We start from the raw sequence: 23590 nt of genomic DNA, 5'->3' as shown, positions 1-23590 counted from the left end.
TTTATTCTTTTTTTTTTTTTACTTTTATTTTTAATGGTAATGCCTCTTCTTTAAGCTGTTTCTGAGGCAGCTACCCTGCCTGCCTTTTTCTCCCAGGATCTGCCCAAGTGAGAAAAATCTGACCCTAAGGAAACCTTGCTCATGGTCTGGAATTTATTTTATTGTGTGAAATCAACTTGCTTTGTGTATTTGAGCAGAGGGTCCTTACATAGTCTTGCTGCCTTTAGCATTTTTCTGGTTAGGGATACCTGCAGCTGTCGGGTAAGAATGTTCTGGTTTTCTATTGCTGAATAAACCACCCTAAGACTTAGTGAAATAAAATAACAATTTATCATTGTGGCTCATAATTCTATGGGTTGACTGGGCTCACTGGGATATTCTCACCTGGGGTCTCTCAACTGATTGCAGTTAGTCTACTATGGCCAGGGCGGGCTTCATGGCATGTGACCTGTGCGTTCATGCAGGGTCCCATGATTAGAAGAACCTCACAGTTAGTTTAAGCCTTGCTGTTGCTGCTTGAAACTCTTAATACTCTTTGAACAGGAAGCTCAGAATTTTTGAAGCTGGTCCCTGGCTGAGGCTGTAGTCATCTGAAGACTTGACAAGGCTGGACATCCAAGGCTGCCTCACTCACAGGGCTGGCAGCTGATGTCAGCTGTTGACTGGAAGCTCCACTTGGGCTGTCACCCACACATGACTTCTGTGCATGGCTTGGGCTCCTCAGAGAGTTTTTTCAAGAATGAGTGGTCCAACAGACCCAGGCAGAAGCTGTGATGCTTCTTATGACCCCACCTCAGGAGACCCAGAATATCTTCACTTGCAACATATTCAACTGGTCAAACAAGTCACCATGACCAGCCCAGACTCAAGGGTAAGTGTACTGGACTCCACCTTTTTTGGGGGGAGTCGCCAGATCACATTACAGAAGAGCATATGGGATGAAACACTGCTGTGTTCACCTTTGGAAAATCCATTCTGCCACAGAGCTATTTGGGGCACATCATTATTTTGCTTGGGTGCTTTGCCCCTCTCAAGTTTCTCTGCAATCTCTGTCCTGTTGGTAGGATTCATTATCAAGTGTGGATAGACAAGACAGCTTCAGGGTATAAGCCTGTCTTCTAGTATATTTCTAATCTGATTTAAATAGGTCTTGCTCAGAATCTCTTCAAACTAGCATGTCCATAAGAGAAGTGTGCTGAAGGAGGATTCTGATCTGGAGGTAGATAAGGCGGTTGCTGGAACTACTTCTTGAGTTTTTGCCATAGGACATGTTGAGTAAAAATATTGAGCTTTTCTAGATTACATTGCTAAATATTAAAGCTTTCAGCCCCAAGACCTTACAACAGAGATGAAAAAGGTTTGGAATTTGATAATCCTGGCATAAATCCCAATTCCACACTTACTAGGTAGACAAACCTCTAAGAGCTTCATTGTGTTTATTTATAAAGTAGGGCTAAGGATACTCCTATAGGGACTATTGTGATGATTACATAGGATAATGTATTAGGTGTTCAAATAGGTACTGCTATTAATAAGTATATCCCTTGTCCTTGATTCAAATTACTCCCTTTTAGGTTTCCTTTGCCCTGGAAACTCATGGTTATTAGACCCACCCAGATCCTGTGGGGTGATTTACTGGTGTACACATAATGAAAACAACCTAAGAGGGGCATACATGGTCCTGTAGCTTCTGTACTAGAAACTATAGTATGAGGTGTTGGTTTCTACCTGTCAATGTTGAAGGCTGGTAAAACTAGTAGTAGTGGTAACATTTACTGAGGAGGGTACGTAAATGTGTTAGGCACTTATAATTTAATCCTCATTAAAACCCTCTGAGGTTAATACTGTTTATTCCTAATACTAAAGATGAAGAAATAGCTTGGAGAGAATAAGCAATATGTGCAAAATCACCAAGGTAGTAAATAGTGGGCCAGGCTCCAAACTGAGATCTCTGGCCCCAGGGCCTGTGATTCACCATCATACTATATGTTTTACCAGATAGAGCATCCATGTATCTGAATCCTTTGTAGGTGACCTGAGATCCCAGGCTCTTGTTTAGTGCTGATTTGAAAACTTAAGACTAATATCTTACTATCAAGTTCAGCTGTAGGACCTTGCTGGAGAGAAGTTCCCAAAGCCATCCAAGTTTTAGGCTGTTGGTGTAAATTCCCCTGGAGGATCATCTTGTAGTTGGCCAATCCCTGACGCTTGTGGCCAGGGAGCTTTCAACAAGGCCTCTGACATTTGGCATTTTTCCTGGCAGGCAGCCAAGGGGACTGAGTATTTCTCTGTGTTCTTTTACTTTCATTCTTCAAACCATTTCCTCTCAAAATAAATAAGAAAGAATTCAGGGATTTTACTAGTGGAACACATCTTTAAAAAGCTGTTTTTGAGAGAAAGCTGGAGGGGAAAGGAGGAAAAAGGGTCCTTAAAATTATTAGAATGCATAATCCCCTTGAGCTAGAAAGTTTCTAATTTTCAAAGCTCCTTAAGTTCCTCAAAACAGAGGTGTTCTCTAAGTATAAACGTATGGTTACGCACCTCTTACCTATGTAGAATCCCTAAGATGATTGTATGTGTTGTGTCTTCATCACCCTTTAGCAAACGTTTACAAAGACTTCTCTTTCCTAACATTTAATTCCCAAGTTTGATGGAAAGTAGCTTAAGTTTGGATCCAGTTCTCTTTCCTTTTCTACTCACTTAGAAAAGATGCTGGCAGCTATTTGCAAACTGCTGATATGATTATTTGGCTTTAGTGACCCTCCCCAAGGGGAAATACTTTTTCCTGCTTAATTTTCTTTTTTTGAGTACTTAATTACATGCCCTATGTTTTAAGTGTTTTACTCCTCTTAACTCATTGAATCCTCACAATCCTAAAAGATCCTTAACAAGGAGATCCCCATGTAACAGATAAGAAAACTGAGGCTTGAAATGAGGCTCAGATAGGTTAAGAAATGGGACCCAGGTTGCATGGCTATGAAGTGGGGCAACAGTTTCATGGGAGGACCTTTATTCCATAGCAGCCCAAGAGCCAAGTTCATGTAGCCCCAGGATCAAGGCCAGGCTCTGCCACTGCCTGGCATGACTGTTGGCTAACTCACAGTTGCTTATATTGCCTATAATGTACCTGAAGTTCTCACAGTATTTCAACCATACCCATAGCAATCTATGACATTATTCTGATGAAAAATTAAATGCCTCCTTATAAGGGTGCAGATACTGAACCCAGACTCCTTTGAATCGTGGCTTTGCCATTTACTTGCTCATGGTCACACAGCTTGTTATTCAACCTTTCTGTGCCTCAGTCCTTTATGTAAAATGGACTAAAAAACACTGACCTCACACAGTTATTATAAGTTTTAAATGAGTTAAAACATATTAAATGCTTAAAAGCATGCCTAGCACACAGTAAATGCTCAATAAGTATGAAGTATCATTGAACAGATATTTAGGAAACAGAAGTATGCTAGGCACTGGAAATAAAAGAACTTGTAATCTAGTGGGAAACAGGGCACATTCCTGCAATAGATATATTTATGTGCTAAGTACTAGGCACTTCAGACATAACAGCTAAACAAAACACCCCAACTGCAATTATTTACAAACTAAAAGAGGTAAATAAGACAATGACAATGCAGTACAGCATGTACTGCAAATGGGGTACAAGTGGGTAGTATTAGAGCACATAGTAGGGGAGGTGACATGATGTTTGAGGGTCAGAAGAGGCTTCTTACAGGAAGTGAACTCAAGATTAGACTTAGTGGATGAGAAGGAATTTGCCACATGCATTACTAGAATGGAATGTGAAATGGAATGAACATAAAGGACATGGAGCATGTGCATGTGCATGGGGTAGAGTGAGCAGTCTATGTGGCTGGAGGGTTAGGATACATGGGGTGGAATGCTGGAAAGATGGCACCAGATTATTAAAAGACTTCAGTGCTTTGCTGAGGTATTTTGGACTTCATCCTGTATGTAAGGAGGTATGAAAAGTGTCGATTTTAGGAGTGATCAGATAACACAGATCAGATGAGATCTGACCAGGGCCATCAGCCACAGTGACACTCCTAGAGAGAAAGAATGACTACACTGGAGTGCTGGCCACTGGGTGGAGAAGAGATATTTGGGAGATAATAGGAAGAACTGTTAGACTGTAATGAATGATTAGAGCAGAGTGGAAGGGCAGTAATAGCCTACAGTGACCTCAAAAGTGGAATCCTTCTACCTATTATGGGTATTTAGTAGTACCCACAATTGCAAAAGTTTGAGAAGTACTGGTAAGAATGGGAAGAATATGAGTTTTTAGAGTTGGATGGAACTGAATTCAAATCCAGTCTCTTCCATTTGTTGATTTCATGTTTAGTGTGGATAACAGTTTTATCTCATAGTTTGCTATATAATAATATATATAAAACACTAGTCCAATGCCTGGCACATAGTAAGCACTCAGTATATGATAGCTGTGAGCATCTTGGGATTAGAAAATAAGAAATTATCAGACATCATAAATTAAGACAGACAGCAGTGGCTCTTAGTCCTCTCAGTGTCTTACACAGTATTTATTTTAAAACACTTTGAGATATAATTCACATATCATTAAGTCACCCATTTAAATTTACAATTCAATGTTTTTTAATATGCTCACACAGAGTTGTACAACCATCACCACAATCAAATTTTAGAACTGGTGAATAGAATATAATCATTCCCTAAAAGAAACTCCACAGCCATGAGCAGTCACTGCCCATTCTTCCCCACTCCCCCTTCAAAGCCCTGGGCAGCCACTAATCTACCGTCTGTTTCTGTACATTTGTTCTTCAACGGTAGTGAGGCAGCAAGACCTTGTATCCCACACTCCTATATTTCTGCCTGACCTGAGATTTCTGCATACACACAATTTGCTCCCAAATTTCTACACATAATCTCCATCTATGAATGTCAACCATGGAGGGTCCATCTCTTTCACCCTTATTGTTGCCTCTGGGAGCAACAGAAACCTAAGAGATTCCAGCCAGCAATCAAGAATAGTATCTCTGTAGATTGGTCCAAGCTATTGATATAAAAGCTACCACTTATCAAGTGTTTATTATGGCTCAGCATTGTGCTTATAATTATCTTTTCTAATTTCTAAGTTTTAGGAATACCACCTAGACATGTTCTGTCTCGGCTCTATGCTAACTCCTGGTAAAAAATAACTCCTGGGATAAAATATTTGCAAATTACATAACAGATAAGGCACTTGAATCTAGAATATATTAAGAATTTTTACAACTCAGTAATGTAAAGATAAATATACCAGTTGGAAAACATCAAAGGATCTCAATAGACTTTCTCCAAAGAAGATAAAAAAAACTTGAGCAGTCAGCATGAGAAAATATGTTCAACATCATTAGCCATTAGGCAATTGTAAATCAAAACCACAGTGAGATACCACTTTCACACTCATGAGGATGTGGAGAAATTGGAGCCCTCATAATTATGAATGGGACTGATAATGGAGAAGCCTCTTTAGAAAAGTTTTGCTTCACATAATGTTAAATACAGTTACCATATGATCCAGCAATTCCATTCATAGGTATATGCTTAGGAGAAATGAAAACATATGTCCACATAAGTCCTATAAACAAAAAATTCATGACACCATTATTCATTAGAGCCAAGAAACAGAAATAACCCAAATATCCATCAATCAGTGAGTGGATAAACTGTAGTCTATCAATACAATGGAATATTATTCATTCATAAAAAAGAATGAAGTACTGATACATGCTACAATTAAACAAACCTAGAAAACATTACGCTAAGTGAAAGAAGCCAGTTACAAAAGACCATGTATTATATGATTCCATTTATATGAAATGTCCAAAATAGGCAAATTATGAGACAGAAAGTAGATCAGTGGTTGCCTCGGACTGGGGATGGAGGAAATGGGGAGTGACTGTTAATGGGTACTGGCTTCTTTTTGGGGTGCTAACAATGTTCTAAAATGAGATAGTGAGGATGGTTGCACAACTCTGTGAACAGACTTAAATCTTTTCAGGTAAGGTGAACTATATAACATGTGAATTAACTCTCAAAAATGTTGTTATTAAGATCATGAGGCTTAAAATCATAAACTGAAGATCATAAATTTAAAATCATGAGGCTCAACCTTCAAAGCAAGTTTAAGGTAGCAAAATAGAGTGTAATATTTCTATTTTTAGCTTGGATATTCTAACTTTAGCAAGAACCTAGACTTGCAATGTTATACTTACCATTCCATCCTCAGACATAGGGGATTTGCCCTTTTCTTCACAAGAACACCTTCTGTGCTTGTTTAAGAAATGCATGATGTATTTAGAGTACACTAAAACTTGGAGTCTTTTATTTACATTTGTGTGGTGCCTGTATCCAGTGTCCCCAAGGTGTTATAACAGAATAGTTTTATTTTGCTACAGGTGGTAGCAATGCAAGGATGAAGGAATTTGTTCCCTCTACCATGTCCCTCACAAGTGTAACAGTAAGTTGCCCAGACTGTGAGATCAGACTGCCAATACTCTTTTAGGCAATGTGACTTGGGAGAGGCACTTAACCTCAGTTTTCCTATCTGCAAAAGTTGGGGAGGGGTTAGAAGTAGTAATACTATTTGCTTCACTATGTTAATTAAATAATCCATGTTGGGTACTTAGCACAGTTCCAAGTGCACAGCAAATGCTAAAATTGCAGTAGTTGTTAGTAATTACTATTATAATACAGCAACAGTAACAGGGGATTGAGATAAATTATTAAGAAATGGGTAAAAACAAGTTGTAATGTGTCTGAGAGTTAACTATTAGCACCCTAAAAGTAAGTGAAGGGTGGAAAGAGGTATAATATTCTGTTTCTCAGTTTCATCAACATAAGGCAACTGTATTGGAAATTTAATCAAGATATTTGGATAGTTTTCAGCATTTACTGCTAGAAAACTCTAGAGAGCTTGCTATACAGACAAGGCTGTGAAGTTGCATGAGTATTTTTCAGAGAACAATATATGATTAAAGCATTGCTACAGACAGCTGAAATTTTAGACTACATTTCTAATCAGTGGTATCTTATAACTTAGCACTTTACAACTCATGTCTTTAATTTGAAAAACAAGTCTGCTGAGAAGTCTCCTTTCCTCCTCCCTTGAGCTTTATTCAGCCAGTGTTTTTTCTGTTGAGAGTAGCAGGAACTTTAAAATATTTTTAAAGACTATTTTAACTTCTTAGGGGAAAGGAAACATTAGTGAAATAATAACTTATAAAATAATAGTTGGTTTGGGGATGTAAAAGAATTATCATTTTGAACATACTTTAAAAATGGACTTTAAAACCTTCTTTGCTTAACCAAAATTTCAGAGAGAAGAAAGGGAGAGATGGAAGTTGAAAGTAACTCACAAGTTTCTCTGCTTTTCCCCAAATGTTTGTTCATATTTTTATATTAATAGGTAAATTCTGGGGACCTAAGTGAACCTCATAAGCTCAAGCTTTTTGTTCTCCTATGTGTAGCTTATCTTTAAATATTTTTATTATAATAATGCTTGGTGGTCATAAAGATCTGTTTGAGGAAACCGGGGATCCATACATAGGATAAACAGTGACTACAGACAGACCTGTCCCACTCTTCAGACTGTGGTAGGAGTGGGTAAGTTACTCAGTCTCTCTGTGCTTCATTTCCCTCACCTTAAGAAGGGAATAATATTAGTTTTCTCATAGAGTTGATGTGAGGATTAAATGAAATCATACATGTAAAGTGCACCAAGCACATAGTAAAATAGCAAATTTTAGTCCTTGTTCTTGTGGCCAAGGCCAGAATAAGAAGAGCTGCAGCTAATGTTTCAAGGTGCAGCTATTAACAGCCCTCAGTGAACAGAAAGGGTTAGGAAAGCAAAGACATCTTCCAAACTGTACTCCAGCAAGTTTCAAAAGAGCATAAAGGTAAAAAACTCATTCTTTTGTTTGGTAGAAATCACAGAGTAGAGCTTGTGTAAGGGGCTGGGGTGTGTGCACCAGAAGGAGTGTTGGTGGCAGGGGCTGAGGCAACAGAGAAGTGACTTTGAGGAGTGGGGCTGGATTTAGAAACAAGAAAACCACGGGGCTTGCTGCCACATGCTTGTAATATGACTCTTTTATTTTCCCTGTTAAGGAATTGATTTAAACTCTGCTCAGAATTTGACAAGATGACATTGAGCCATGATACATACCCTGCCTGACATGCAACAAATATTTAAATGTTATTAAGTATTGGAAATTAATAAATAATTGGACTTCCATCAGAAGGCATAGTTTGAATTAGTGTCAACAGTCTCAGTGGAATTAGAAGACTGGGTCAACTCCTGGCACTAACACTTACAGAGGTGTGAATTTGTTACCTATTTTACTTCTGAAATGGTTTCATCATTTGTGAAAAGGGGAAAGTATCTAATTAGTTGTTGTTGAGAATAAGGTTATTCATAGCACCCGATACACAGAGATGCATTTTTTATTTTGTGTGAGAGGAAAAAGGCTTAAAAATAATATGTATTAATACTTAAGGTGTTACCAAATATGCTTGAATATGCACTGACACTCTATTACCTTAATGGACTTAAATATTTTCAACTACTATCAATGCCTTTAGTAATGACAGTTAATTCGCTGACTTACTTTCCTCCCCTCACTGCATCTCTCAGCTCACCACAAACACTACGCTATAAAATGTTATTTCTTACGCGTATTTTACTAATACTTAATCCTTAGCTTGGAGGACACTAACGTAAGTTGGATTGACTCTGGAGAGCGTTTCTACGAACCGCCTTTTCGAGTCTTGCCCAGCGTCTACCAAGTGCTGAAATGGCAGGAGTTAACCGCAATTAAAGCACCCGTCGTAACACGGCATTTTTTGACCCGAAAAGGCGCGCAACACTCGCATGTGATAGTTCAATTTGTTAATTCTGCTACCCGAATTCATTTCCCCACGAGAGAAAGCGTATTCCGCTTCAGGTTAAACAGAAGAGCCTCGATTACTGCGGGTGCAGAAAGGTGACGCCAGCAACAGAGCATTTAGGAACTTGACACAGATCGGATCCTGACTTCCCGGGGTCAGCGTGGCACCTCAGCAACACCCGGCCCCAGCCCCGGGAGTTTGTGTCTCCAGCTGTGAGCTCTGGAGTCACCTTGACCCCGTCAGACAGGTGGGGAAAGTTAATCCTGGGCCGGAGGCGGGGTAAGTAAAACCAAAAATCAAACAACTTTCGCGAGAAAACTACGCCGTCACGTTTTCCTGTTGTTTGCGTACCTCGAGACCCAGAGAATTTCAGGGTGGCGAAAGCAGGTGGCAGGACTCCGCCCACCAGGGAGCGTCCCCTCTTTCAGCTTGCACGCTCCACTCCCTCCGTGAGGTCCCGCCTCTTGGGCGCGCGCGAAGAGTTGTCACGCCGTGCATTCTGGAAATTGTAGTCCTAGCACCTGGAGTCGCCTGTGTAGAAGCGGCTCTGGCCTACATAACCCGTGGTGCTGTGCGGCGCGGCCCGCTCCCGGATGTGTGCCTGGCGCCGGAAGAGAAGACGGCCCCCCTCTCTCAGTCCGGCCATCTTGTGGGAAGAGCTGAAGCAGGCGCTCTTGGCTCGGCGCGGCCCGCTGCAATCCGTGGAGGAACGCACCGCGGAGCCACCATCATGCCTGGGCACTTACAGGAAGGCTTCGGCTGTGTGGTCACCAATCGATTCGACCAGTTATTTGACGACGAATCGGACCCTTTCGAGGTGTTGAAGGCAGCAGAGAACAAGAAAAAAGAAGCCGGCGGGGGCGGCGTTGGGGGCCCTGGGGCCAAGAGCGCAGCTCAGGCCGCAGCCCAGACCAACTCCAACGCGGCAGGCAAACAGCTGCGTAAAGAATCCCAGAAAGACCGCAAGAATCCGCTGCCCTCCAACGCTGGCGTTGTTGACAAGAAAGAGGAGACGCAGCCGCCCGTGGCGCTTAAGAAAGAAGGTAAAGCTGTCGTATTAGGTGGGGGAGACCCGGGATGGAGGGAAGGAGCGAGGGGACTGTGGCTACCACTTGCTCTTGGAGTTCTGAGGGTCCGCGGGAGACTTTGCCGCCGGTTCCTCACACGGCCAAAGCCAGCCCTTGGGAAGGCGCTGGGAACGTGGTAGCCCCAAGTTCAAACCACCGCTTGCAAGGGTCCTAGAACCACCCCCCTTCCCACCTCAGGTTCGGAGCGGAGGAGCGTGGTGCGGAGATAAGTCGCTCTGCTAGTGTGCAGGATCCTGAGAGGCGGTTGCCTTCCCGCCGGATTCCTTGGCGGGTGAGCGCATGGACTCGGGTGCGGGGGAACTAGCCACTTAACTGGAGCTTTTGTAGTTACGGGGAGCGTGGGATCCACGCTTCTTTCTGCTCAGAGCTCTCTCTCAACGTGTTGCTTTGAGGTGCGGTTGGCTTCCATCCTGCCATCTTGTCCCACGATGGTGCGGAATACACCGGTGGAAAGCTGGGGGTCGGAGTTTACACCTAAGCTACCTCTGTGCTCCGGCTATCAGATACTGTGCAGTAAGCTGCTGTTTCAGGTGCCACATGTGCTTTGTTGTTCCCCCTCTCCAACTATTATAAACTTAATAACTTGCTGGAGTGAGGTAAGATGTTGGAAAGGAGAAAATTTGGCTACACTGGATGAAACAGAAGCGGAAATTCTGAATGAAGACTGGTTATTGCGGGAAATCCTGAGGATCGTTCTCCTGTCACGATCCTTTCTACGACCAGACTTCCCGCCCCCACCCCGCACTCTATATTTCTTACGTGCGGTCTGGTTAGGCCTTGTGGTGAAATGGTTGCAGAACCTGTCACAACGTTAGCCGCAGCAGAGCTTTTGAGTCGGCAGCTTTTTCTCCACATGTGCGTGAAGCATGGTTAGGATTTCATTGGTGGATAATAGCTGCTTCCATGTCACTAAACTTCACAGGATTGTCTTGAGCTCCATTTTTGCATTTTCTCGCTTACTGTGTTGTCTTTTGTGGTGGATGAAAAAACGGAACGGGGTAGTTGGGGGGATATGAAAAAACATACATGATCAGTAGCAAGTAGGTAGAGGACCTAAACTCTCAATCTTAAATTTGCCTTTACTTGTTGAAAGTTGAAATTCTACTGCCACGTGCTCCTGAAAGGAGTTAACTTCTCATCAGCTTTAGTTAGATTCGATAGCATTCAACTAATTTAAAAAATCAAAACAATGTGTTAGGTTTTGGTTGAGTATTTTTTCAGTGCAGCACTTTTGTGAGGCTTGGGATGAAGAATATAAGTGAATGCAAAAGAATTGTGTTAAAGTTACAGGTTGGGGATAAGCACAAGTTGGGAGTATTAGAAAGCATGTGTACATCTCTTAGACTAAATATACAGTTAACTAAGCTTTATAGCAACCTGTAGCACAATTGAATAATCATTTAATTTCTCTGTTAAGGAACCATAGGCTTGTGTTATTAATTTAAGTTATGCTCAGGTGTACCTCTTTGATCACACTAATCCAAAGAACGCACATGAAAAAATTGAGCCTGACGTATAAATCTGTAAAATGTACCCAGGTGGTTGTGTGTTCACCTGTTCTGAAAGCATGAGGCATGGTTTAAATTCCTCAGTTGTTTAGATCATAAAGCCCATCTTTGAAACAAGCTCTTACCTGGAAACTAGTATTTTAAGTTACAAAGGTAGGGAATTATTTCATACATTTATAACAAGGGCTGAGTTCACCAATCAGTACCTTTCCTTGGGAAAACATCCGTATTTAACTATCAACATTTTTCTTAGGTCAGCATCTCAGAGAACTCTTCAACTTAAGTTGCATAGAACACAACCTTACATAGGAAAAATGTTAATGAAAAATATTTGTTTTGAGCCCTACTACCTGACAGTTAATACTTTGGGCATTGGGGAAGGATAGCCCTGTAAATAAAGTCCCCTCTTGTAGTGGGAAGAATTGTTACCCCTACCAGTTGTTCTGAGCCTCTGAATATAGGTCCTGGCATAATACTAGACATATGTTAGATGCGTATTTAATGTTTATATTGTATGAAATAGTTTTGTGCCTGTCTTTTGTCCATTCGAAGAACTTGAGAATCGACATAACAGAATATCACTGAGAGTGTAGACCAAGGTGTTTCTGTTTCTGTTGTTTTGATGTAGAATGCTGAAATCTAGTGAAAATCAAGTGAGCTTTGGGGTGCAGATAATGTCAAGAGGAGTGTGCCTGTTTAAATCAGTCATTGGGTGAATTTACTTAATACTTTTTTAGATTCTGTAAGCCTGATAATTGAATATTGGGTGGGGAACCAAGCCATTGTTCATTTGGGTGTGTTTGGCTTGGATATCATTTTAAAGACTCGTTCCATAACTCCACCCCAATACATTACACTTCTGATGAAATTTGTTTAAAATGCCTAAGTTTAAAATCTAACATATGTGGCCTGTCCTGAGAGTTTATGTGGAAAGGACTTTAACATTTCATTTTAGAGTTTGGTATATGCCATTTGACCATCAGTTACATCAGTGACCATCAAGTTAACAAGCAACTGAACAATTCAGGTGTGTCCTAATGGTGTTCCATTTTCTTAGAACTAGAGTGAATCAACTTAAGACCTTGATATAAAATCAGTTCCTCAGCTGCTTTTTGACTCTGAGAAATTGTGGTACGGAAATCACAGTATACTTAAAATTTTAGTCATGAATTTAACTGTCAATCTACTTACCCTTAAGACCGCCAATAATACATATTGGTTGCCATTGTGGGCCTCAGACACTAACAGGAAAAAAGTAACAAAGTAGGAAATCAGTAAATGCTTCAGCCATCACTTAGTGTCCTGTTTGTTTCTTAAAATGTTGCTTAAAAGGTGTTGTGTGTGCAAGTGGTTTTTAAACATTCTTTGGAAACAGATTTGTAAGGGCAAACAATAAAAAGGTCTCTCCGTAATAATAGAATAATGACTATATCCTAGTGGTTGTAAACAGTATTTTTTTTTTAAGTTAGGTATGGTGTGTGTGTATATGTACATACATATGTATACATATAAAAACTGTTAGAGAAAGATGCTACATTATTTTTTGTGAGATAACTATTTAAAACTATGGAGATGTAATCCTAAATGCCATTTGTTTTCCTTCCAGTTTTATAATTTCATAGAATTATCAGTCTTTACTGTTGCATTTTTCCCTCCAGATTATATAAAAAGTATAGCCTTTGGTGTTTGTTTGTTTTTTTGAGGTTCCCCTCTGATGAATGTGTTGATTGGCTTGGTTATTATTCATGAATCGTTACTGGTGTCATCTTTGGTATCTTTAAAGCCAAAATGTATCTTGGCAAACTAAATAGAAGTTTGAAGCAAGTTTAATGTCTTGAAATAGGAATTTCTCTATAAAGTACTTGGATGGGTGTTTGCCTTTCCAACAGGAAGTTGCTAGTTAGTGGAGTGAAAGAATAGCAAAATTTTTTTCTTAAAACAGTCTAGGCCTAAATATTTGTGTTGCAAAAATAATTTGCTTATGCAGGTTTTTTATCATTTTAGGAATAAGACGTGTTGGAAGAAGACCTGATCAACAGCTTCAGGGTGACGGGAAAATGATTGATCGGAGACCAGAAAGGCGACCACCTCGTGAACGACGATTTGAAAAGCCACTTGAAGAAAAGGGTGAAGGAGGAGAATTTTCAGTTGATAGGCAAGATTTTTAAAGATCTCTTCATGTTTTGTCAGTTTACAGTCAGGTTTTAAAGGTATAAATTGGGCATAATTGTGGGGTAGTAATGTGGCTGGTTTAAGTTTATCAGTTTTTCAGAGAAATGTGAGCAGTTTTTGGATGTGTGCAGGTCATACATTTAAGTACCAGTTTCTGGTGTTCAGATTTCTTGTAATGCACCACTTGAATTGATGGACAATTTCTTTTCTTTGCTATCCCCAGATGTTAGTTAACAGGAAAGTTCTGTTGGGTTTATAGCAAAATAGCTTACTAATATTAGGCAAGTTAGATGTGTTTGTTTTAATTTTTAAGTTATTGATGAATAGCAGTTTGAGTGGATTTTAATATGAAATGAATAACAATGAAAAAGTATGTGCATTAGTAAAGTTCTAGAGAATGTCAAAAAAACTTTTTGTTTTGTGGGAGCTTCCTAGTTCTGATTTCCTTAATGTTTAGAAATAGCCTATTGAATTTTTCCGTGTTTATTAAAACTGTGGAGTCATGAGAGCCAATTAAATATGTTCCTGTGTTTTGAGCTTTTGAGTGAATTTTCCTTGCTCCCTTTTCTGGAAACATTGGAAGTAAATAGTATTTTTTATTTGTTGTAGACCGATTATTGACCGGCCTATCCGAGGCCGTGGTGGTCTTGGAAGAGGTCGAGGAGGCCGTGGACGTGGAATGGGCCGAGGAGATGGATTTGATTCCCGTGGCAAACGTGAATTTGATAGGCATAGTGGAAGTGATAGATCGTAAGTCTTAATTGGTTTTTACTGTATTTTTGTATTTGAATCCACTTCTTTAAAAAAATAAAATTTGAATTTCTAGAACTAAAGAGTATTATGTTAACTCAGTTTTGTTAGTTCTTTTTCACATTACAGTGGCCTGAAGCATGAGGACAAACGTGGAGGTAGCGGATCTCACAACTGGGGAACTGTCAAAGATGAATTAACGTTGGTATTCTGATTTTTTAAATAAATAATTGTGATAAAATTGATCCTGTATCTAATTAGAAGTTTAACCATTACTATTAGCTTTTACTTGTCTTTAGGACAAGAAGGAATGCTCTCATCTCAGAGCTACTTCTTTACAAGATAGTGACTTATTGGATATGTTTGTGTTGTAATGCACCAAGTGACTGGTTTTTCTATATGTCAGTATATGTGATGCTAATTTTTCTTGTTATGTGGATATTTAGCTTTTTTCCTGAAACCCTTCATTGAAGTATGTGGATATTCTGATTTCTGTGTCTTTAATAGTTCCTATTCTAGCTGTTGACCTATCTGGTCATTACAAAAATTTGATAAGTTGGTGAAGCTTTGTTTTAGAACTAACTGCTCTGTCCTACTATTTGAGTAAAGTGCTTGAACTATAACTTGGTTCAGTATATATTTTTTTATTATTTTCCCTAAGATGTTTACTGGGGAGTAAATATAGTAGGAAGATGCCTACAGAATGTGGGGATTTTAAAATGTGTTTATATAAAGAATTCTTCAGTTACATGTCAATGGACCTAGATGCCTTTCTTTTTCTTTCTTTCCTTAGAGAGTCCCCAAAATACATTCAGAAACAAATATCTTATAATTGCAGTGACTTGGATCAATCAAATGTGACTGAGGAAACACCTGAAGGTGAAGAACATCCAGTTGCAGACACTGAAAATAAGTAAGTGGTTTGTGTATGTTGGTAATAATGCTCAGGCATTAAAATCAGTTTGGGTTTTTACTAAGAAAATAACTTACAGGCTTAATGTTGTTATTTGATAGCTCTTTAATAGAGACATTATGATACTGTACCCTTAAATAGTATCTAGAGGAATGATATTGGAAGAGTGCTTTGAACATGTTTTTATTGGGCTCTAGTAGTTTGAAAAATAGAAATAGTTTTCTATTTTACCATTCGTAAAAAGATGAGGAAAATACATATTTTAGTAAAGCCAGTTAGCCCTAAGCACAAAAATAACTATTTTAACCTGAGAATGGAGGGAGACTAGGAATAAGATGGTCATAACATTTTATCCAGCTGCTTTACTTGGTAGAGAAATTAAAATGGATATTCCTGTGACAGTTATCTGGAGACATCAAATAGGTGGAAACAAGAAGCTGAAGTTGGGGGATTCAAAAAATTACACTAAATGGTTGAAATAGGACTTGGACTACTTAAACTCATATTTCAAAGAGCTTTGGACTCTAACTGCAGATTTCATTCTGAGACAGTTTAAAACCAGAAAACATGACCATTTTTAAATTCCTTATTCTATCTCTTTGAAGTATCTTTTTTCCATCAACGTAGAATTTGGACCATTGTGTTACTGACTTGTTTTAAAATGTATGAGAGCAAAGGTCAGAATATGTTGTTCATTAGCTTTCTTAATCCTTTTCATTTTCTGAATTTTTAAGCAGAAGACTTGGATTTGAAGTTTTTGCTTATTTACGGGTGGGAGAGTTTTAAAGATTTAAGTTATGTTGGTAGAAATGATTTAATTGCCTTTCTTTAGTTTCCATCAACTGAAGCAGAGGTTATGTGCCAGTCATTTCTTAACAGTATCGTGGTTTAAAATCTTGCATTATGGATTATTTAGGTCAGTAATTTTTAGGGGCATATTTAAATCAATCAGGGAGGGGATGTTTTTCTAAGCTTTTGCTTAGAGCTGTTAAAGAGAATTGCTGTTAAAATGAACCACTATTAATGATTGGAGTACCATTTTCCATGGGTTTGTTGGAATAAAAAATAATAATTGATTTACTATTGGAGAGAATAGATAATTACATGATGTTCAGTGATGTGTTACATTAAATAATATAAATTCATTTATATGAGACTGTAAACCACATTTTTGTGTGGCAAAAAAATGAAATTGTGATGTGTGACTTAAATGAACATTACTTTTCAATGCTGAGTACAACTGTTGTTCTTTTTGTAAAAAGCGCATGTTTAAGTCACCTTTAGAGCAATATACAAAGATTGTAACTGTTTTCCTGATGGAAGCAATGTATTGATAAGGAATTGGAAGCATATCCGTAGCTTGGGGACCCAGGAATATTGAATTGGGGTATTTGGTCTAAAGATGATGATGATGATGACATTAGAGAAGTCAGGTCATAATACAGAGTAGGTGAATCTGAACATAATTATGTAATTGTATAAATTATATCTTGCAGATATAAAATTATATCTTAAAGCAAATTTAAGAAGCGCAGCTTTGGCTGACTTTGATTAACTCCTTTATATGTAATTTCCAGAACTTCTGTTTTGTCTCATTTGAACTTAATCTTTTAAGGTAGGTGTCGTGGTTCCATGATGTAATAAAGGGGTGCTGAGTTCTAGTCTTGGCTATGTCACATTTTAGGAATAACTAGGACCTTTTTCCAATTCTTAGTTTTTTCATATTTAAACTGATAGAGTTGGGACTAGATAGTGAAGATTTCATTAATTCAGTGTAAACTTGGTCTGGGAACTTTTAAGATAGGATTTACCGAACACTAAAGAGGAGCAAGGAAAGGGAGATAACTTGAGCTCTGAGGCTCACTGAATCATCTGCTATCTTTGGAAAGAAGCAGGGCTCCCAAAATAGCAAATAGCTCGTTTGGTAACAATTGGAAATTGGGATTTGACTAAAATAAAGGATTTCTAAGCTCATGATTTATGTCTTTAAAAAGGGAAAATGATAATATACAAATTATAGCCTGAATTATATTGGTAGATAACTTAATTTAGTATTAATTATTGAAATATGTGTACAGAGTGAAAACCTTATTAGTCTTCTGTCCATATATAGGTTGGTTTGAAAATTGGAGTATATAGAATTTAGGACTTGTAAAAACTTGGTTTTTTAACTTTGTTTTGTGTTGCTAAAATAAAGGATAGAAAAACAGTTCTTTTATGTTGTAGAATAGAGACTTAGTTGGTTACAGGCATCCTAGATGATTGCTTCTATGTTAATGAGTTATGTATTATGGCCAATAATGGAAATTAAAAATGTGTTTTGGAGAAGCTAAGCCAAGGATTTTAATCACATAAGGGTGCAGTTGTAAAACAGTAATGTCCTAAGAAATGTGTATTTTAGGTTTGGTAAAGACACTTTAAAAAGTGTATTACTGATAGATGATTATTGAAGAGTTCATGAAGATGAATTATGTATTCATCTGTTATCCATACTTTTCACTATTTCAGCAGACCCTGAATTCTTGTCTCTACCAAGTTACATATTAGTCATTGGGTTGCAAAGAAAACTGTGGTCCTCCTGTCCTTGTATAATCGCTAAAGAATTATGGTCAGCCAAGATTAGATTAGCTTTCTTAAAACCATAAATTATCTAGATTTTTATCAATTCTCTACCAGGTATAAAACTTAAACACCTTTTCACAGGGAAAACGAAGTTGAAGAAGTAAAGGAAGAGGGTCCAAAAGAAATGACTTTGGATGAGTGGAAAGCTATTCAAAATAAGGACCGGGCAAAAGTAGAATTTAATATCCGAAAACCAAATGAAGGTGCTGATGGGCAGTGGAAGAAGGGATTTGTTCTTCATAAGTCAAAGAGTGAGGAGGTAAAATTATGTTATTTGGTGTTTAAAAATGTTCAGTTGTGTCTTGCATTGCTTTTATAATTTTGTTTTCAAATTTCACGTAGATCATCTTATACAAAAGGAAAGTTTTACGTTAGATTATTTGAGGCAGATGAATTGCTCAGAAAGGAAACTGCATTTACCATGTATTCCCAGAAATTTAGTCCTTTAATGCATAATTTAATGTAATTAATTTTTTCCTAAAAAGCTCTTAGTCATTTGTATATAAGTGATTTATAAATAAGTCAGTTAATAGTGTTTTAGAAATCTGGTAGGTCTTTTCAAAGTTGTAATATTTTTAAAGATCGTGTGTAATTGGGAATCATAAAAGGATTTACATTAGGTTGAAAAGTAGACATTTTCATGTTGAACATAGCGTGAGTAGTTTCATTCAGTATTCAGCTTTTCAAACTGCCTACGCCATATATAATGATCAAAACTTCTCAGTAAGTGGTCGTATCCTTCTGTACTGAAGAATGGTATCTTGTAATAATTATGGGTTTCCTTTCCTTAAGAAATGTAGAAATGAATGAAAACATTTGAGAAAGATATAGTGGTTTTTGATTTGGTGGCTTTCATTTTAAGCCTTGCGGCACATTCTAAGAGGAATGTCCTGTTGCATCCTTTTAGGGCTTGTGTAATTACAATAATTTTGTCATAAAGTCAAAGTATTAGGAAGGTAACCTGGAATAAATGATTCAGTTAGAGCTTGTAACATTTTAATTTTTTCAGTGAAAAAATAGCTGTGAAACAAACGGGAACATTTTGAAATAAAATTGAAGATATTTAAGTATTTTTTTCTAGGTTTAGAGGTAATTTTTTTAAACTGACTCCATAAAAATAATTAATGAGGACATTGTCTTAAGTGTCAGATCCTGTAGAAAAAAATCATTTGATTCATTAGAGTACTTGGGTTATTTTTTCTTAGTTTTGCAGATAAAGTTGTTTCGTGTTCCTGGTAAAGAGAATAGGATTCCTTATTAAAGAACCATGAGGGTTCATTTTAGGGAGATAGTTCATTTTAGCTAATTATTAAACTGCTTTGTTTAATATGAATAAGATGTACTTAGACACCTTTGAGACAATATATTCATAATTTTTGGGGGGTCTTGACAGAACTTTTCTCCAGAACAAGACATGTATATAGATAATTAAGGTAGACTTCTATTAAGATTCCTTAATACCCTGAAGCCACTTCATACATTTTATAGACATCAGGTTAGGTACCCCTGTTTTTAAATATTTATATTGAGCTTTTGAGAAATAATTATTCTATAAGATGTGTATGATTAGAAATTTTTTTAAGTTATAAAATGTGAAATTGGTTATGAATAACTTTGAAATGACGTTTTCATTATCAAGCCACTTTCATATATTTGGACCCTTAGTGTTGAAGACTTTGTGATGTGTGGGTACTTGTACTTGTTTAGGTCTCACCTTAATGGCATATATGACCTTATCAATTGAATATATGTCTACAGATTTGTTGTATACAGCACTTAAAGTGCTCTTTTTTATGTCTTCATCCTTATAATAAAGATATGGAGTAATTAACAGAAAAGAAGAAACTTTAATAGAAATGGAAAACTGAGTTACAGTGCTATTGACAAAGCTGAGACGAGAGCTATTTCCTAAAATAGTTTGTAAATTTATAGTTACCTTAAAAATTAGGGTTATGCCCTGAACATCCAAACTTCCTCTTTATTATTATAGTAAAGCCTTCAAGGTATTTCAATTTATCAACTTAAGCTTCTTGGCTTCTGTGGTCCAGAAATTAGTACAAAGGCTCCTAATTGATGTTGCTGTTGGTTTGTGATAGCAAACATTTAAAAATTACACAATTACTATATAAAAAAATATCTGTAATTTGCTAATGGTTGCTAGTGGTTTTTCGTGTATGTTTTAGACTCCTTTAAAATTAGTGTTTTTCTAAGAACTGTCTATTGCCTTTTAAACTAGGTTGGCCTGGCGCTAAGGGATGACATTTCATTTTCTGACATTAGATGATAAAAGGGGTGAAAACGTGCATACCAATAGAAAATTTTGTTTTTAAAGGATAGTTGTAATGTTACAAGATACTTAGATGAAATATCCATTATGTTTTAGAAAACACAAGGATTATACATGTATTTAGAAAAATTAAAATGTTCTTTAAAGTAGTATGAGAAGAGTTTTCAACTAGAAGGTTAAAGCCCATTCATCCCAAACATACAAGAAGGAATCAGCCATTAAGCAATGTAAAATTCTCTGGCTTTTTTTTTTTTTTTCAGACTGGGTCATGTAGCTTGTATATGAATACAAAAGATGGTTTGAATTTCACAAACTTGATGACTTCACTTCTGAGAAGGTTCCTTGTTATATTTAAGGCATGGTGTTATTTGTGTGCAGATTTTCAAGGTTCCCATCTTATGTAAAGTTGTGTTTCACTTGAATTTGTAGCTCTTCAGTTTATATGGAAGACAGTAATTGTATATGAACAGAAAAGCATTCTGAGAACTCTACACAATTTGTCTTCCCAAGTCATAGTTAGAAGAGTTCAGAGCAAAGGTTTTCATAAAGAGATTCAGTAGTTGTATAACCAGTAGAAACCTTATATGCCATCTGTCCAAATGTTTTCATCAGGGGTTCACTTGGAATCTTAATCTGAAGGGCATTTTTAAAATGTACTTATCCAGACTGGATGCCGAAGACTGTGGCTCAATAGGCTTGAGGTGGGGCCTAGCCACTCGAGTGGTTGTGATTGTTTACCTCTAATTGAGATTTGGCCAGTGCTAGCTTCAGTTTAATATTAGGGGGAATATGAAATAGTGAAAGGAATTAATTCTTCCTCCATGATCACTGTAGCTGATTCCAAAGCTCACTTAGTACCCCTAGTGGTGGTGGTGTTATTTGTTCACATAAAGTATAGACTGGACTTCCTTCTTTAGGAGAAAGCTCATTATTTAGGAATTTGCCACATTACTATTAACCAAAGGTGTTCAAATTTTTAGGCTCATGCTGAAGATTCAGTTATGGACCATCATTTCCGAAAGCCAGCAAATGATATAACATCTCAGCTAGAGATCAATTTTGGAGACCTTGGCCGCCCAGGACGTGGTGGCAGGGGAGGACGAGGTGGCCGTGGGCGTGGTGGACGTCCAAACCGTGGCAGCAGGACTGACAAGGTAATTTTAAGACTTCTACCTTTTCATGTAATTGAGGACTTCTCTTGGTAAATCATGCCCTAAGTCCTTTTGGGGACATAGTAGAAGAAAAAGCAGTACATGTTTTCAAGAAGCAACATTCTAAGTTACATTTTTGTTTAATGCACTTAAATGAGTAATGCTACTAGTAGAGTTAAATTCTTTATCACCCTTTATTGAGTACTTCATCAGGTATTGGTCATGGTGGTGTGTTAGTGTCCTACTTAATTCTTGTTACTATGTTGATACCCCATTTTACAGAAGAGGAAATTGAAGTGCAGGGAACCATGTTAATTCACAGCCTTTACTAAGGTCTACCTGAAATGTCAACTACTTCCTTTTGCCTTCACTCTATAGATTTTTACTTAGGTCTCAGCTTAATGAAACCTTTGTATCCATTGTACAATTGTGTGACGCCAGGTGGTATTTTTGTTCTTGATATTTTACTAGACTGTTCTGTGAGAGCTGGGATTCATTTTGTCCTACTTTCTGTAATCCCCAATGCCTTAACAGTGTATGACACAAAAGAAGTTCTTCACAATATTTTGATAGATGTCCTAAGAAACTTGATAGATTGGCAGTCTGATCTGATACCCACGTACACATTTCTAATGAGTAGATACTATATAGTAGAGATATCCTTTGGGTTAGTTCATTGTCTCTGTGGTATAGTTAGGAAACACCATTATGTCCTCCTGAATTCTGATAAACAAATTGGGGGATCCACCTACTTGATTGAGTCTGTCATATTTGATTATGGTGATAACAGTATTACAGATTTTATGGTCACCAATACAATGGCGTGATGTTTATTTTGTTTTTCTTCCTCTGACAGTTTTTTTTTAAAGGCTAATATGTATATTGACTTCTTCAGTACATTCTTGTTCTGTTATTTGTACTTTGACTGTAAATAACAGTTGGGTTTTTTAACATTGACAAATGTGCTACTTAAAAAATTGTCATCAGTTTTTTAGCCTGCTTTCAAATTGATACCATTCTTATTTATAGCAAGTGTGGAAAATAAAAGAATACTCAACGGCAAAGTAAAGATCCACTTACATATTCATGTGGATCTACTTGTGTGATTTTAATAGAAAAATAAAATAACCCATCCTGTTACTAGGGAATTCTTTTAGGTCTTGATAGAAATTCAGGACAAGACTCACTGCAAATATTTGTAGTACTGTACTGATCCATAGTTTTGCCTTTTAAGTAAAAGTTTTGACACATTTTACTGAGCATTTTAACTTGAAGATTTTTTAGAGTTCTGTGTCTAAATGTAGGTACTGGTAATCTATTTTCAGAATTTGACAGTTGTTAATTTTGGTTTGTTTCTGTTTCAGTCAAGTGCTTCTGCTCCTGATGTAGATGACCCAGAGGCATTCCCAGCTCTGGCTTAACTGGATGCCATAAGACAACCCTGGTTCCTTTGTGGACCCTCCTGTCTGAGGTTTTGCATGCTTAAGGATCCCAAACGACTAAGGAAATTTAAAAAAAAAAAAAGACTGTCATTCATACCATTCACACCTAAAGACTGAATTTTATCTGTTTTGAAAATGAACTTCTCTCGCTACACAGAAGTAACAATATGGTAGTCAGTTTTGTATTTAGAAATGTATTGGTAGCAGGGATGTTTTCATAATTTTCAGAGATTATGCATTCTTCATGAATACTTTTGTATTGCTGCTTGCAAATATGCATTTCCAAACTTGAAATATAGGTGTGAACAGTGTGTACCAGTTTAAAGCTTTCACTTCATTTGTGTTTTTTTGAAAATTAAGGATTTAGGTGTTCTCCCCTATTACAAACTGGTTTTAAATATTGGACATAATATCAGTTTTAATACCTGCTTTGCATTTTCACACATGGTCAGCTGAGACATGTAAACTTTGATTTAAATTTTATGCTGTGTGGAATACTAACTACTTTATGTATTTTAACTTAGTTTTAATATTTTCATTTTTGGGGAAATCTTTTTTCACTTCTCATGATAGCTGTTATATATGCTAAATCTTTATATACAGAAATACCAGTACTTGAACAAATTCAAAGCACATTGGTTTATTAACCCTTGTTCCTGCATGGTTCATTAGATTCAAATAATTCATAGTGTCAACTATATTTATACTTTTAAAATGTGTGACTTGCCCATT

The 23590-nt window shown here is 37.3% G+C and overlaps 1 protein-coding gene across 4 annotated transcripts; it reads left to right on the top strand.

Moving 5' to 3' along the window:
• The first annotated feature begins 9545 nt into the window (after positions 1-9545).
• Positions 9546-23169, top strand: SERBP1 (SERPINE1 mRNA binding protein 1). 4 transcript variants are annotated; one of them, XM_036933144.2, is made up of 8 exons: positions 9546-9968; positions 13526-13676; positions 14303-14443; positions 14573-14644; positions 15237-15356; positions 18060-18237; positions 21246-21419; positions 22781-23169. In XM_036933144.2, the coding sequence occupies exons 1-8, from the start codon at positions 9656-9658 to the stop codon at positions 22835-22837; spliced, it is 1206 nt and encodes a 401-aa protein (XP_036789039.1). In that variant the 5' UTR covers positions 9546-9655; the 3' UTR covers positions 22838-23169. The 4 variants fall into 4 exon arrangements, with proteins under 4 accessions (XP_036789039.1, XP_036789038.1, XP_036789041.1 ...); XM_036933143.2 differs by having other exon boundaries at positions 14555-14644; XM_036933146.2 differs by having other exon boundaries at positions 9547-9968; positions 15282-15356.
• Positions 23170-23590: the final 421 nt, after the last annotated feature.

The sequence above is a fragment of the Manis pentadactyla genome, chromosome 4 (assembly GCF_030020395.1).
Source record: "Manis pentadactyla isolate mManPen7 chromosome 4, mManPen7.hap1, whole genome shotgun sequence".
Lineage (NCBI taxonomy): Eukaryota > Metazoa > Chordata > Mammalia > Pholidota > Manidae > Manis > Manis pentadactyla.
Note: the sequence above shows the minus strand (reverse complement) of the source record. Positions and strands in the feature narration are given on the sequence as shown.

Excerpts from the sequence above, each read along its gene's own strand:
- SERBP1 (XM_036933143.2), top strand. The coding sequence starts at position 9,656 with ATGCCTGGGCACTTACAGGAAGGCTTCGGCTGTGTGGTCACCAATCGA. Across the intron at positions 14,645-15,236 it reads ACTGTCAAAGATGAATTAAC|AGAGTCCCCAAAATACATTC; the intron begins GTTGGTATTCTG and ends TTCTTTCCTTAG. Across the intron at positions 21,420-22,780 it reads GTGGCAGCAGGACTGACAAG|TCAAGTGCTTCTGCTCCTGA; the intron begins GTAATTTTAAGA and ends TTTCTGTTTCAG.